Here is a 15272-nt window from a genome sequence, read left to right as displayed (position 1 = left end):
GCTAAGAGCATTACTAGTAGAACCCTCAAACCCTCAAATCCTTAAGGCAGTTTTAAGGGTTGAGAAGTGCCACTTTTTGACACTTTTAAGGGTTGAAAAACAGGGGCAAATACTAGAACCCTCAAACCCAACCCTTAAACTGCTTTAAGGATTGGATTTGAGGGTTCTAGTCTTTGCCTCAACCCCAACCTTTAAATCTATCATTTGACATCTCACAATTTATGACAACAAGAACACAATCAACTTCCAAACAAACTACCAAATGGCAATCATTGATGCATGGTTTAATAGTTTACATCACAAAATCATCATCTTCCTCCTCTCATCGGCACCATCACCAAAAAGTTGCACCACGGCGCCATCTCCTAGACCACATGCGGGCTCCATCAAGCATCTCCATAGGCACCGGTGGAGTCGTACACACCGCCATCGCCACAACTACTCATCGGAGTGTCACCTCGAAAAGTAGAGGACGCAACACGGAACATCCTCTTCCTCTCCGCGATGTCCTCCTTGTAGTCCTTCCACCATTGCAATTGGTCTTGATCCATGTCCTTCTTGGACATCATCATGTGCTCTTTCTCTTCCACCATGAGTTTTTTCCATACCTTTGCCTCTTTGAGCTTCATCATCCTCTCCTCCAACTCGGCCTTGCGCTTTGCTTCTTCACGCTTTGCTTGAACTTGTGAAATCTTGACCTCTTTCTTCTTCTCGGTGATAAGAAGCTTCGTCTCCAATGTCTTCGTTGTCAATTCCTCTCTTGCCTTCATCATGTGGTCCATCTTCTCCCTTAGGCTTGAGGCCTCTTCTTCCATCTTCACCCTTAGCTTGCCCTTCTTGGTTCCATCGGGCTTGCCCAAGTTCCTCTCCTCCTCATCTTCACTATCATCCATCCTAAGCATTGCCGACTTCTTGGGTGCGGTCTCTTGATCCCTCAACTTCCACTTGTCAAAGGTTTGAAGAATTGTCCAAGCATGCTTAAATGGGAATGGCTTGCCCTTGGAAGCGGCCATCTCCTTGTACCTCATGCCGGCAATTGTCTCCTATCAACCACACATAAATCACATAAGAACCCACCAATAGCATAGTACACACACATAATCAAAATAGTGAAGAAATAGGTACTCACATAGTCACTCTCCACGGTTCCACTAGGTGGTGCATCCCTCACTTGGTCCATGGCCGCACTCCAGCGAGCACAAGAGGGCTTCATCAACTCCCACCGGCCTTGAAGCGACCGGTAAGTGCGAGAGATGAACCCACTATTCTTCGGCTTGATCCTACAATAGGTGTCCTCGATCCTTTGCCAATACCGTTTACCGGTTTGATCGGTGTCGGTGGTTGCATCCATTCCCACAGTTGCCCAAGCACGAACCAAGAGGATATCTTCCGCCTCGGTGTAGTTTGTCGACCGCGTGTGTGGGCGGGAAGCGGCGGTGAATGCCTCCTCCCCTATCTCGGCCACCTCCTCCTCGTCATCACCTTCATCCTCCTCATCTTCCTCTAAGTCGTCACCAACCCTAAAGGGTTCGAGAGGCGGAGCCCCGAGGTCCACCTCCGCGTTTTGGAGGAGGTCCATGAACGAGGATGGGGTTGCCATTTTCTCGAACACCTCGTGCGCGGCGGGAGGAGGTTCGGCCACGGCGGCCGGGGCGGGAGCCTGGGAGGCGGGAGGAGGAGGTGCAAGGCCCGCCCGCCGCCACTTGGCCCCGACGTGGGTCGCCGCCACCACGTCGGCCACGGTCGGGTGGGCGGGGGCGGGCGGGGGCGCGCCGGCGGCGGGGCCCTCCATAGCCGGCGCGGCAGGAGGCGGCGGGAGGCGGCGGGAGGAGGAGGAAGTTTCCTCCCGCGCGAGAGAGGAGGAGGAGTGCAGGTTGGGGAGAGATTTCCCTCTCAACCCCTACTTCTACATGTTGCAAACTGGTTTGAGGGTTGGACCTCTAAATTTTTTTACAGGTTTGAGGGTTTAGAAGTTCTAGTCTACGACGCTTTTTCGGTGAAAACTATAAAAAAGCGGTTATTTTTAGGGGTTTGAGGGTTTGAGGGCTCTACTAGACTTGCTCTAAGCAACTAAAGTCCCCAATGCAAAAGTGCTTAATTTGTTGTACTCCCTCCGTCACAGTTTACAAGCCCTACGCGTATACCTAGGTTGCCAATATTATTATCCTAATATAAACTATATAACACAAAAAGTATACTCCCTCCTTCCATCTATATAGGGCCTAATGCGTTTTTTAAGACTGCCTTTGACTATTGACAAGATTAATAGTACATGACATGCACACTGTGAAAATTATATCATTGAAATCTCGTTTCACACACGAATTTAACGGTGTGCTTTGTGTAAGTTGCATGTCATATATTATTGCTCTAATATTTAGTCAAAGTTAACCTCAAAAACTGCATTAGGCCCTATATAGATGGAAGGAGGGAGTACCTTTTGAAAATAGAACATCTAAAGTTTATATTGGTATATTTTTTTTGTAATATATGACTTGTATTAGGTTGGTCAAATTGATGATCTAGGGATACGCGCACGCCCTGTAAACTGAGAGAGAGGGAGTAGCTAAGCACCCCTCGTTTAATGATTTAGCAACTAAAGCTATACATGCATTGGTGGGCTTCTTCCATTTAAGTGTTTTTCCTAGGTTCCCGCGCTTGGCAGTGTTTCTTCCTGGGTCACCACATTCATCTCTCTCCTCTTAATTACCTTGTCACATCATCTTTTTTGTCTACATGGTAGCCTTAGCACCTGTACAAGGTGGAGCACTGGGAGGGGCCTGACGAATGTGCAGGTCTTGAATGCCATCAATTTAGATGTATGGGGCTGCTTTCACTTAATGGTGCATTTAGATTCGGCCAGACATTGATCGTGCATGTGAAAGATGTATTAATGTTTCCTCCTAAGCGTGGCCGACATGTATGGACTAGAGAGCACACATGTTTTGCATATAATTTGTTGCAGAATTTAAAATTTTGCAATGCATAAACGGTAAATCACACTGCACTAGCATTGATATTACAATTAATAACTTGCATGGAAATATTCCATTAGGCGCTTATAACATTAACACTCGACAGAATCAAGAATGGTAAACTGCTAGAGCTAGCATTAGCTAATTATTTCACCCTAGATACAGTTGACTCTACGACATGAAACTCAACTTATATTGACTAGTGGGAGTAGAGGGACCTCATTGCCATGGGCGTCGCTGGAGAACCTAAAGAGCTGCTTCGGGACATTGATGAACACATGAACGACACTAGGACATGAACGTAAAATAATGGTGTTGGAGGAGCTGATGGAGATAAAATACTGATGCTACGTCGTAGATGATTGAGAGAGAAAAAGAAAGGATGAGGGATATGAACTGCAGTATTGCTACGACTGTACACCTCCATGGATGAGTTCTAGTTAGCTATGCACACGAACAGAATGGATGAACTAGAGAACGAGGATGAGCAGAATGCATGCATGAACTGGAAGACGATGAGTGAGAGAGAAGCTGCTGGATGGAGAAAGGATGAGGATAAAATGCAGAAGGTGGTGCAGGCTGCCGATTAACTCCTCTAAAACAATAATGAGGGATCAGTATAATTATTGTGTGATGGGACATACATTACTTATTGTGTGGTGGGGCATTCACACTTACTGACCGTGTTATACATGGACAATACAACATTGACACACTGCCAAGAAATCAATATACATGACTCGTTGTATAATTATTGCATTGATCTTTGTGCAACGAACGGATGAGATACCATCCTCACATGGCCGCATGTCCACCCGTGATTTATCGGGTCATTACAAATTCAAAATCATTGCAGCTATATACTCCCTCCGTCCTGAAATTCATGTCGTAGGGGGTTTCAATTTTGAACTACCGCATTTTTTTACAAAAACACCCTTCTGCAACTTCAAATTATCTCAAAGCAACCCGCACGCAGGCTCAGGTCGGGGGAAGATCCTGTCGCTGGCCGGGCTCCAGGCCGGTGGAGCTCCTGTCGCTGCTGCCGGTGGAGCTCCTACCGCTGCTGCATCTTAACCTGCAGATTCTCCCTTGCTGTCGGCTGCTGCTTCCGCACAGGAGCTGTCCCCACTCCAAAAACGAGCCCGTCTCCTCCCCCTCCGACAGCGGCGTCCGCACAGGGGCTCGGCGCCGTCGCACCTCCTCAGTCCTTCCCGAGCATATCAGGAGCTCCGCCTTGCCGATACCTACGCCCTCCTTGAGCCATGCTTGCTGGGAAGCCCCTGATCGACGAAATCGATACCGTCTCCTCCCATTCCGGCCGCCGAATCTGCACACGAGCTCAACGCCATCGCTCCTCCTCTGGTTTCCCCGAGCGGCTCAACAGCTTCAGGGTGATCTTCGGGTCCTCCAGGTCACTTTTCCCCTGTCAATTGGTTGCTGGTTCTCCTGGCCGTGGTGGTCTGCCGCTTGCTGCCATTGGAGCTCGTCAGTAGCTCCTCCGGTGACCAAAAACCGGCGCCGCTGCCATTGGAGTATCACCCACGCTCGGGTGCGTGCACGCTCGCCCACGCTGCATGCTTGCCGGTGGAGCTCATGCTCGTGCTGACCTGCTGTTCTTCGCTGCTGATCTTCTCTGAAGAAGAAGGTACAATAATCTCTGGTCTTCTGCTGTTCTTCCCCTGTCGATTGATCTGTAGCGACTGTTGTTGTTGTAATCTCTTCATCATGTTGTTGCTTGCTATATCAAAAATTAACTCGTAAGATATGTGACTTAGATCAGTCATTCAAGATAACACAATTTATGCATGGCACATGAGTACAGACCTGATAATTAAGTAACTGACTTGTTTTAAAAAAAAATGTACTCCATTCCAATTTAGCATGGATTCACAAGCACATAGATGCATCCACAGCTCTTGGACTTCTATCAGTACCAGAGGAATAAACAAGAGAATGGCTGTAGAAACTGTTTGTAGTATGATTTATTAGACAGAATGTTGTCAAACTAATGGACTATCTTCCGCAAAACGATCTGGAAAAATATTAAAACAATAAGCAGAAATAAGAGAGTAGAGATGTTTAACTACCCAAAATCTACCACTGGAGTAGTACAAAGTTCAACAGCTAACAATAGTAAGGAGAATTTTGCATGTCCAGCTAACAACAGCTAAACCACTTACTGCAAGAAGAATATGTACTTATCCCTTGCTCCATGATCCAATAAGTCCTTCAGATTCTTGCCTGCTGAATGTGGTACCATTACGACATTAAGTGAAGTATCATTGTCAGACAGTTTTGAATTATTTGAATTAATTTGGGTTAGTGGAATGAAATTTTTGCTTGACAACTACAGCAACTAATGAGGCAAGCAAGGCCTTTGCTAATCTGTATGCTTGGCAAGCAAGGCCTTTGCTAATCTCATCATCAGTAGATGATATGATATCTGATGATATGAGATTATCTTCTACTGCAATTGCAATCTAGCTTTAGTAAAAAAGCAAGAGTCCCTTGTATGGAATTAACTGAAAACTGAACATGTTCTGAAGTTTTGAGTAAGCTGGAGCAGTACAAAAGCAAGTCTAAAGTTTTCAGTACAAAAGAAATCTACTGAATTCTTGTAAAAATGTCTACTGAATTTGCTCCATGTTCTAAACAGAGTACTCCTATATTAATACAGCAACTCAAAAGATAGCACACTGATTACAAATGCCACTTTCTAAAATTCTCCACAGCCATTTTCAACTTGAACATGGAGTATTTTCAGCAATTCGAACGAATTCTAAAATTCAGTCATTCTAAAATTTACTTTATGCGCAGTTAGAGTGACTGAATTTTCTGCAATTGGAACAAATTCACCAAGACAGTTTACAGCATCTTCTTTATGTGCAATGTGAGTACAGCTCCTAGTTCATAGTTCACACCTAGATCTCTCTTACAAATTCAGACCGAGCTCTGAAGCCCAGAACTCTGAATAAGAACTCTGATCAAGTCTTTCTCCATTGTTCTGGAGGTGACAATGCCGCACCATGTTTTAGCTGCTACAGAATGACGAAAATGGAAGTGCAGCAAAGACAGACAGTACATGAAACTGGAGCTCATAGAGGAATCATTTGTAAGTTCAGCTTGATGACATTTTAGTATTGTTAGCGGACACAAAAAGGGAATAGCAAAAGGTGCTTCTTCCATTCAAGCGGAAACCCTGATTTTTTTTATTAAAACAGATGAATATTCAGAGCTCAGTTCTTCTAAAGTGTAAAGCCCTAACTCTAACTGGTTTGAGTGTAGTTTGAGAAAATGTAAATGTCCTCCTTTTCTGCCAAGCAGTAGATCAACTAGTTTCTACATAGAAGAAGCACGCACCTAATCAGCACATCCCAATCCCCAACACTGCCAAACTAAAATCGGGCTAATGAGGGGCGAAACAGATGTACGGCCATGGTGCGCCAGGAATCCTGCCGTTACGAGGTAGCATTACTAAAGACGAGCAGCATTCAGTTTATACTTAGACATGAATAAAAACTCTGTCTAAACATTCAGTTTATACTTCAAGATTAAATTGTCTAAAAATTCAATATGCTATTGACAGGAGTAGTAAACATTCAGTCTAAATATGAACTCTGCCAATACATTCAGTGACTTGGACCTGCAATTCACCAGCAAATAGGATCCAGTGGGGGAAGGGGAGGGGCACCTTTGACAAGCTCGAGCACCTCCCGGATGCAAGGGCGTGCCCCCATGGCGGTGGAGTCCTAGAGCGGACGGAGGAGCTCGCCCCCTTTGGCGGAGTGGAGTCCTAGAGCGGACGGAGGAGCCCCCTTGACGCCACCATCCCGCCGCCGCTGCTGCGTGGCCAGGTAGTCGCAGCTGCAGGAGACGCGCTCCTCACCTGACGACCGGCAGCAGGAGCCCCGTGCAGGCGACCGACAAAAGCAGCTCCGTCGCGCCGTCTTGGTAGTCCCCACCGCAGTTTGAGCACGGCCGCTGCAGATCGGAGTGCCGAAGGGGAAAATCGCATTTTCACCAATGCGGAGGGACATGCGAGAGGAAGAGAGCGCCGGTGACGCACACAAGGGAGAGGGCGCCTGTGCTGGGGAGGGAGAGGAACCGCGAGGGAGGGAGAGGAGGCGCAAGCGGCGTGGAGCTGCGCGGAGGGGAGCGGCGCAGGCAGCGCCGGCCAGTCGGAGAAGGAGGAAGAGAGCGACTACACAGAGGGACTTCGGGTTTGGTCGGGAAAAAGCTGAGGAGTAAATTGCAAAATGACCACTGCGACATGAATTTTGGGACGGAGGGAGTACAAATTATAAGTATGAAACCTCGCTTCAGTGTTTCCATCGACGCTTCAGTGTTTCCATCGACGACAATGAGGGCTCCAATGTGATCGCTATGTGCTTCCCTTTTGGATTTCTTCTACCCACACATCTGCAAAAATTCATGAAATCCAACGGAAATGGCAAGATTCTATCTTTCACTCTACAAAAGCATGAGCATTGCACAATCAACAGCTGTACAAAAACCTGTAAAAGGGAAATTAATCTTTTGCGGGCAAAAGCAGCAGTCCAGAGCTTAAACCATTATTAAGTTATTTGATTGAAATACAAATGACATTAGTTAAATTTCTTACAGTCAAAATTGCATATTTAGTTTTCAACATTAATGTTTTTGTTTTGACCAGAATCCAGAACAAATAGTCAATACATGCAAAGGGATTTAATATGGGATGGTAGCTGCAATAAAGAAATAAAAGAGCAACTGACTATTCAGATTTTAAACACCACAATATGCCCTATGAATGCTCATTACAACCAATGATTATTATTTTTACCTGAACAACCAATGATTCTTATAGCAAAGAGCAGTGACCAGAAGTTGCAAGACATAACTTCTATTTCAGAATGCGCAGAACTAATTTTACTCGAGGAGAACATATTGTATCTTTAACCTTCTCAAAGGTTGTAATCTCTACGATTTCTTCATGGCAAGAATGATTGCCAAATGATTGCAGCACGGAGTATCACATCCATGAAAAACCACACTTACATGATTTAAATTGAAAATACCATGCTTGGCTGCTTTTCAGTGATATACTAAATACCAGAGACATGCTTCGCAGAAGACACTGGAATGTCACTGATGTCTTTCAAAGGGCAACCTGGTGCATGTAGCTCCCGCTTGCGCAGGGTCCAGGGAAGGGTCCGACCACTTTGGGTCTATAGTACACAGCCTTTCCCTACATTTCTGTAAGAGGCTGTTTCCAGGACTTGAACCCATGACCTCATGGTCACAAGGCAGCAGCTTTACCACTGATGTCTTTCACTGTGCGTGTTTTTTTTTGGAGAATGTCTTTCACTGTGTGTTGTGTCCCACAAGGTGCACTGAGGATTGGATGCATCTCTTTTTTGGCTGCAACTTTAGCATCAGGATATGGAACTATCTACAGATTCACTGGCAGCAGGGTAACTCCATTGAGCAGAGTTTTATGTTGACAAAGCAGCAGTGTTATTCTGGCTGCCTGTCACATTTGGAAACAGAGAAATGATCAAATGAAGCTATTTTTCAGAATGTGTTGCCATCTTTTAGATCCTGGACAAGCAAATTTAGGCATGAGATCACCCTGCACTTGCATAGGGTGAAAGCCAAGTACTCACAACAGTTTGCAATATGGATTGACTCTCTGTTATAGCTAGATGACTCTCTAACCTTTGCAAATCTTTTGTATATGACTTTACTAATCAATAAATTTGCTGTGGGGTTTTCACCCTGCAGTCTTCGTTGTCAACTGCAGTGAAGAAGCCATGTTATAACTAATAGACTGAACTGGCCGTCAACACGGGGAGCGCGAACAGAGCCATCGGCTCAGTGTGAAGTGTCTTAGAATGCGCGCGATGCTGAGCACAATCTTCGCCCGCCATGGCCAAGATAGTTAACATCCTTTCCCATCTGAAACCCCAAAAAGACCACAAACAAAGCTAAGATGTTTTAAGTCAAATGGCATCATATGGACAAGGTTGCAGTGCCAAGATCATATCGGCTTACCGTGAAGATGCTAGTAGAGGGTCCCATTTGGCTGGTACTCAAAGACAAGCATTCCTCAGAACGGATAAGACTCCTTGCAATATCTCACCATCTTCACAATGTTTTCATGATCCATCTGGCTATTTCTATCACCTGAAAGACCCAAAATACCAGGAGATGTGATCAAAGAGCCGTGTAAAATGTCCTGTAAAATCTTAGTATCAAAGAGCTAAAGAGTAATTTGCCTCCTAGAAGTAAAGCTCAACATAGTTCGTCCAGTAGTGCAAACAAAAGCTACTTGCGACAGCACAAATCAAACATTAGCAAACATGAGGGCAGCCTTCAGGAACATTAGGGAAACTCAGAGAATATATGACCCATTGCGCCACAGGCGCAAGTGGCGAAATTATACCGGAATTGAAGTCATAGGTTCTATCTTGTATATGAAGAGAGTTACAGCATTTTGTCCTTCAAGAGAGCTATTCCTTTTGCCCGGCTGAAACAAATGAAACATACGATTTGTAAATAACCCATTCCTTTTTAGAATATAAATTTGAGAATAGTTATCATCCTACCATTGGCACAACAGGCGATGCTTCGCCCTTAGAAAGAACAACCCTAGTAGGACCTTGGGAGGCCGAATATGACTCCAGGAGTTATGTTGTGCTGGGGCAGAAAGGCCTTTCCATCCAAGTCTTGTTGTGCTGCCAAGAAAAGAGACAATATGATTATGTGAAAAGGATATTATATGAATGTATTGGCATATCATAAAGGTTATTATAGGAACAGGTAAGCACGGAGTTGCTCCACTGTCCATCAATATAAAAGCAAAAAAATATTGATACGACCCAAACTTCAGAAATCAGGTAATAAGGCAGTTTTTTCGAATTAGAAAAGAAAACATTTAGGTCCTATAAAAGTTCTTTAATGGCGTGCAAGAATGGCTGCATAATCGTTTTATCATCAATTGTATGTTTGACGTTGTCATTACCAGATGAACTCTTTCCAAGATAATGTTTGAAGGTGTTGTCCAAACTGGCAATGTATCAATTAAATCTATGCACCAGACCTACGACAAGAGAAGTTCTTCTGAGTGCTTGAACTATATAATATACTCCCTCCGTTCGGAATTACTTGTCGAAGAAATGAATGTATCTAGACGTATTTTAGTTCTAGATACATCCATTTTCGAGACAAGTAATTCCGAACGGAGGGAGTAAAAGGTAAAGCATTAACTATACTCTAGGGGAAACAGAAATTAGAAGCTCAAACAAATATCAATGAGCAGCAATTTCCTAGAAATGCAAAATATAACTATATTGTGTCTTTGTGCATTGTCTTATCGCTGCTCTTTCTAGGCAATTGCAATTGTCTTATCATCAATTGGTAGAATGATATCATAAGTAATAATACTGAAACTTGGCAAGATAAACAAATGGTTTTATTCTTGCACAACATACAAAGTTCTGTACCTTAATCCTTATTACTCTAGTATTGAATGCGACACTTGAAACCACTATTTTAATGAATCTGAATATTATCTAGAAATATAAGATGGTTATTTGTCCCTTTTAGCAAACAATTTCTTTGAATGGAGAAAAAAATCAATGCTGACCCAGAAATAAAACAATGATATATTACACAAGTTTATGCAAAGTATGCCATCCCCTTTCTACACAAACACGAAGCAGGTGTTGTTCAATCTCTAAAATGCAACCAACTTGCATCAATATCTACATACACAATTCTTGATCCATTCACATATTTTACTGACATCCTGCACCATATTCAAGCTCACTTTCCTTATAGCCTCTGGTAGGTGTCTATAAAGTAGTAAAGCCAATGAACAAAAAAAGGAAGAATAAAATAACCGATATAATATAGTTCATTAAAGTAGAGATTACACAACGCTCTCCGAACTGCCCATTAATCGGGATGTAGAAAAACATTGAATGAATAACTTACATAGTCTGGCCATTGTCGCCTTAGTTCTGATCATGTACCGCAGCTGGCAAAATAATCAAGAATGGCTTCAAAATTACATTTGATTTCAAGGTTTAGCCTGCAACAATTGCAATAGGGTCAGGGTAATAACAAATACTTCAAAGCCGCAGAACATCATGAATGTTGATTCTTTCTTATTTAAAAAATTGATCAATAGGTTGTGCATCCAAAATCATAATACAAGAAACTTATTTGAAGAAGTAGTGAAAGTAGACTAAAATCAGAATAAAGTACTCCAAGGTGTGGACACCAAAACACACAATATCACATCAGGATATATGAACATCATTAGAAATTATTATAGACGATACTTCTGAGATTAGTTGTGAACTCTTAATCAATGATGTATCAGATAAGACAACTTTATGCACACCGATTGAAAAATTAAGAGAAAATAGATTAAATGCACTTAAACAAAATAGAACACCTTATAAGTGAGCAATACAACCATGCTTTTTAACTATTAAGGCTGATTCAACCATGGTGTTGCAATGGACATTCTGCCCTTCACAGCAAGGTTTAAAAACAGTTTCAGTTTCAGAGCAGACACTGAAAAGGCAATGCTTTAAATGGGATGGAACTATTTCATACCACAATGCTTTCATACCCCAAGGCTTATTATGTTAGCAGATCAGTAGGTTTGGCCCTTTCTAGAGGACCAAACCAGGGCATAGCAAAAAACACTAATCTGAATAATCAAATGCCCATCAAGAAAACAATGGACCACTCTAATTTATAGTACATGCAAAAAATTGCATATCACTAATTCAAGATAAAGATGACTGATATGTACCCAGATGATCTTTGAAATATGTAGCCACCAACCACAATGTCCAACATCATTGAATAGGTACTTTCCGAACCACAGTAAAGAAAATAACTGAAAATTGGTTCGACAACACTATGCAAAGATAATAGGAACAAAATATGGAACCACTATTTGTAAAACAGAAATCTAACACCACAACAATTAATATTATGAGATTGCAAAATTAGGTTAACACTTGATTACCACATCGAATAGATATCTAGAAACATGTACAAGCTCTTGTCTGACCGTATGGGCTTTACACAGTTCAAAACTGCACAGGAAAAACAGAAAGAAAAGACTGATGATGTAGAATTTGAAATTGTCTCACCTTTGGAAATCGGTTGTAACGACGGCGCAAGGATGCAGTCAAAAACAGGAGAACAACCTGTGAAGACGCAAAAATGATCAGACGGACGAAGGATCCTTCAAAATAAATAGGGGACTAATGTAATCAACTTCAAAACAACAATCATATCATATTACAGAGATCACAAAATGGCTAGTCAGGCCTGAGCAGGAAGCTCTTTTACCTTCCCCTATAAAATAAGGTTGCTATTATGCCTAAAATAAAACTGCATGTGAACCTGGATATTTGTGGTGCTATTATCAAGGCATGTGTAGCCCCTGGAACATGATAAAATTGCAAAAAAACAACAAATATTTTGTAAACATACACATCACACATCTAATTAATTAAAGTCTGCTCCAATACAAATTATGCTAGGCTCTAAGGGGGCAAGCTGCGCTAGGCGACCAAGTTCCAAAGCACACCAGGAGCAAAAATTGAAGAGAAAAGTAGAGTTGCGGATCAGGGTATGGTTTGGGCAAGTTGCAGTCCAGTAAACTAAGGCGAGGAGTTGTCGCCACCAGGGTACCCTGCAGTAAACTAAGGACACCAGGAACTCAATGACCCGGTCACTGCTTGACCAGCCCACAACAGCATAACCCTACACATGTAAGGCAAAGTAATGTGGCCAGAAGTGGTAGTAAGGAACCAAGAAACAAGTAGTAGCAGACACAAGAATAAGCAAGATGACAATTGCAACACCACCAACAAATATCCTGAGTCGCCATAACCGAAGAAAGAAAAAAAAGCAAGATATATAGATATACATGCTCTAATTGGCCATAATCAGTCAAGCCATGGCCTGCAACATCAATGGATGCAGATATCATTATTTGAGAAAAAGGTAGGTCGCATTAAATATAAGACCTATTTCTGCGGCGAAAAACATTTAGGCATATAACCGGAACCAACACAAAACATCTGCTTCTTAACATGGAATAAGAGCAGAATAACTAACCCATCAGTACGGCGTAAACTTTTCCAGATATATGTTTTGTTGCGTGTTTTACTATTCTGCACATCCAACACAAACATAATTCTTGATAAATTCTAGCAGATAGATTATTAATTCCATGCTCAAAGTCAATCTTTTTCATTTTGGGAAAAAAAATATCTATAGTAGATGAACTTGGTCTATTCGTCACTTAAGCAAAAATAGGACTCGACAACAAACCAAGCAATATTATCTAGGAAGGAGCTGCACTAAATGGAGAATAAAAACACCGTAAGTGTGAAAATTGGGGGTACCTTGCAAATCAAAGTAGATTTTATAGTTGTTAGTCCGTAAACCATTAATCAGATTACATATCAAACATAAACCAAGTCAAGGTAATTGCTGACAGAAATTTATTCTATATTAACTCTACTATCCTTGTACAACTATATGTATGTTTCTGCGTCTATACTGACACAAATTTATTCTATAATAACTCTACTATCCAAGAAAGCTAAAGCACTGGAATCAAATATGAACTAAGCAGTGTACATTTATTCAAGCTAACGGTAACAGCTTACATTTTCCTGTATTGTGACTCTGTTCTTTCAACCAATCCTTTGCAAATGTCACCAAACTCAACGCAGCTGCAATTTCAACTCCATTTGGTAGTATCCTTGTATGCAGAACCAATAATATTGCTGAAATCCAATGTTACATTGCAGGCACACCTGAGAATATAATCAAATTGCCATATGATACTGCTGCATAATTCTCATAGATACATATACAAAAAGCACGAAGAAAATTATACCTGTTTGAAAAGTTTTTTGCAGTTGTCATGTAACCCAAGGCTTCACCGTCCCTACTTTTTCCTCTCTACAGTGGAAAACAGACCTGTCATGACTAAATCTGAATAGAACACTTTGCGTAGCTATTGCCTTACTGATATGATGTGTGCAGGAAACCAAATTTCTGAACCTATTTGCAAACAAAACTGCTATCGTTCATTGAGTACAATTGCAGACTAATGTCATCCTGCAGCCACGTTGGAGTAGGCAAAATATAAAATAGCATCTGAAGAAACAGAAATGAGTATCTGTGGGGATTAAATAAAAAAAAATCAGGACCTCGCGTGGGGAGGTTGAAGGCGACGAGGACGCTCTCCCAGCCCGGCCGCTTCTCCGTTCCCGGCCGCCGCCGCCCTGCCTGGCCCGGCCGCCACCGCCATGACTGGAGCGGGAGAAGAGAAGAGGAGGAAGCGTCGCAGAGGAGGCGAGGGAGAGGAGCAGCAGCGGCGGCAAGAAACACGTCTGCCATCCGCGGACAAGATGCTCGTGTCCGCCTTCTTCATCTACGGACAATATGCCGCCGCCGCTCGGTCCGCCTTCTTGAGCGAGAGAGGAGGCAAGCAAAGAGAGGAGGAGGTGGTGGAGGCGGCGGCGGGGCTATGAGGGAGGCGCGGGAGGATAGCGTGGAGGGAGGAGAATGGAGGCGCGGGGACGAGAGAGGAAAGGCGACCTTGACGAGAAGGTTTCCATGCTGAAATTTGGGCACTGTACTTTCTTAGACCCATATGTCATGGACCTATTCAACCATCAACCAAGTGGGAAGTGGGAAAAAAATTACCATATCTGACGGCTGTGGTGAAAAGTGAGAGGAAAGATTTTACTGTTTACTGAATCGAACGAACGAGGTTGGTTTCGGGAGGCAATTCAATTCGTCTATATCACTTTGTGGTCCTTCTAGGGTCAAGGCTCAAGAGGTTGTGACTTGTAAGAGGGCCTCCCCCGACCTTCCTCTTGCATGGCCGGCAACGAGCCAACTCCGAGCACCGCCGCCCGCTGCACCATCGTCCCGACCTACAAAGGTGCGACGGGACCTCGCCGACCAACGCCGGCAGCATCGTCGGTAGCATGCTAACTCCGGCAAGTAGCACCGCTGGTAGCATGCTGACTCCGGCAGGTAGCACCGCCGAACGCGGACGGTAGCATCGATGGCCGCTGATGGAAGCACTGCTGCTCTTCCTTGGTAGAATGTAGACTAATTTGGAACAAATTATTTAGTCAGGATATAGACTAATTCGAAACGAAGGGAGTACTGAATAAGGCTCTCTTTACCTCATCTTCGGTATATGGGGCGGTTTCGCCCTGTTAATAACATTCCAATTCGGATCTGCAACTTCTGAAG

General features: G+C 43.2%; 1 protein-coding gene across 45 annotated transcripts; it reads right to left on the bottom strand.

The window, feature by feature from the left end:
* Positions 1 to 3697: 3697 nt before the first annotated feature.
* On the bottom strand, positions 3698 to 14644 carry LOC123057289 (uncharacterized). Of its 45 annotated transcripts, none has more exons than XR_006426834.1 (12): positions 14213 to 14644; positions 14029 to 14120; positions 13897 to 13961; positions 13664 to 13813; positions 12131 to 12187; positions 10953 to 11049; positions 9563 to 9691; positions 9009 to 9483; positions 6667 to 8912; positions 6336 to 6427; positions 5156 to 5219; positions 3698 to 4713 (listed from the first exon to the last, which is right to left on the bottom strand). XR_006426834.1 is itself a non-coding variant. In XM_044480356.1 (3 exons), the coding sequence occupies exons 1-3, from the start codon at positions 5187 to 5189 to the stop codon at positions 4362 to 4364; spliced, it is 528 nt and encodes a 175-aa protein (XP_044336291.1). In that variant the 5' UTR covers positions 5190 to 5216; the 3' UTR covers positions 3698 to 4361. The 45 variants fall into 45 exon arrangements, 1 of the variants encoding a protein (XP_044336291.1); XR_006426820.1 differs by having other exon boundaries at positions 3698 to 5007; positions 5156 to 5216; XR_006426837.1 differs by having other exon boundaries at positions 5156 to 5216.
* Between the last annotated feature and the right edge of the window lie 628 nt (positions 14645 to 15272).

Source organism: Triticum aestivum, chromosome 1A (assembly GCF_018294505.1).
Source record: "Triticum aestivum cultivar Chinese Spring chromosome 1A, IWGSC CS RefSeq v2.1, whole genome shotgun sequence".
NCBI lineage: Eukaryota > Viridiplantae > Streptophyta > Magnoliopsida > Poales > Poaceae > Triticum > Triticum aestivum.
Note: the sequence above shows the minus strand (reverse complement) of the source record. Positions and strands in the feature narration are given on the sequence as shown.

Excerpts from the sequence above, each read along its gene's own strand:
- LOC123057289 (XM_044480356.1), bottom strand. The coding sequence starts at position 5,189 with ATGGAGCAAGGGATAAGTACATATTCTTCTTGCA. Across the intron at positions 4,942-5,155 it reads AAGTACATATTCTTCTTGCA|TTTCTACAGCCATTCTCTTG; the intron begins GTAAGTGGTTTA and ends TACTACAAACAG. Across the intron at positions 4,714-4,799 it reads GTCAGTTACTTAATTATCAG|CAAGCAACAACATGATGAAG; the intron begins GTCTGTACTCAT and ends TTTTTGATATAG.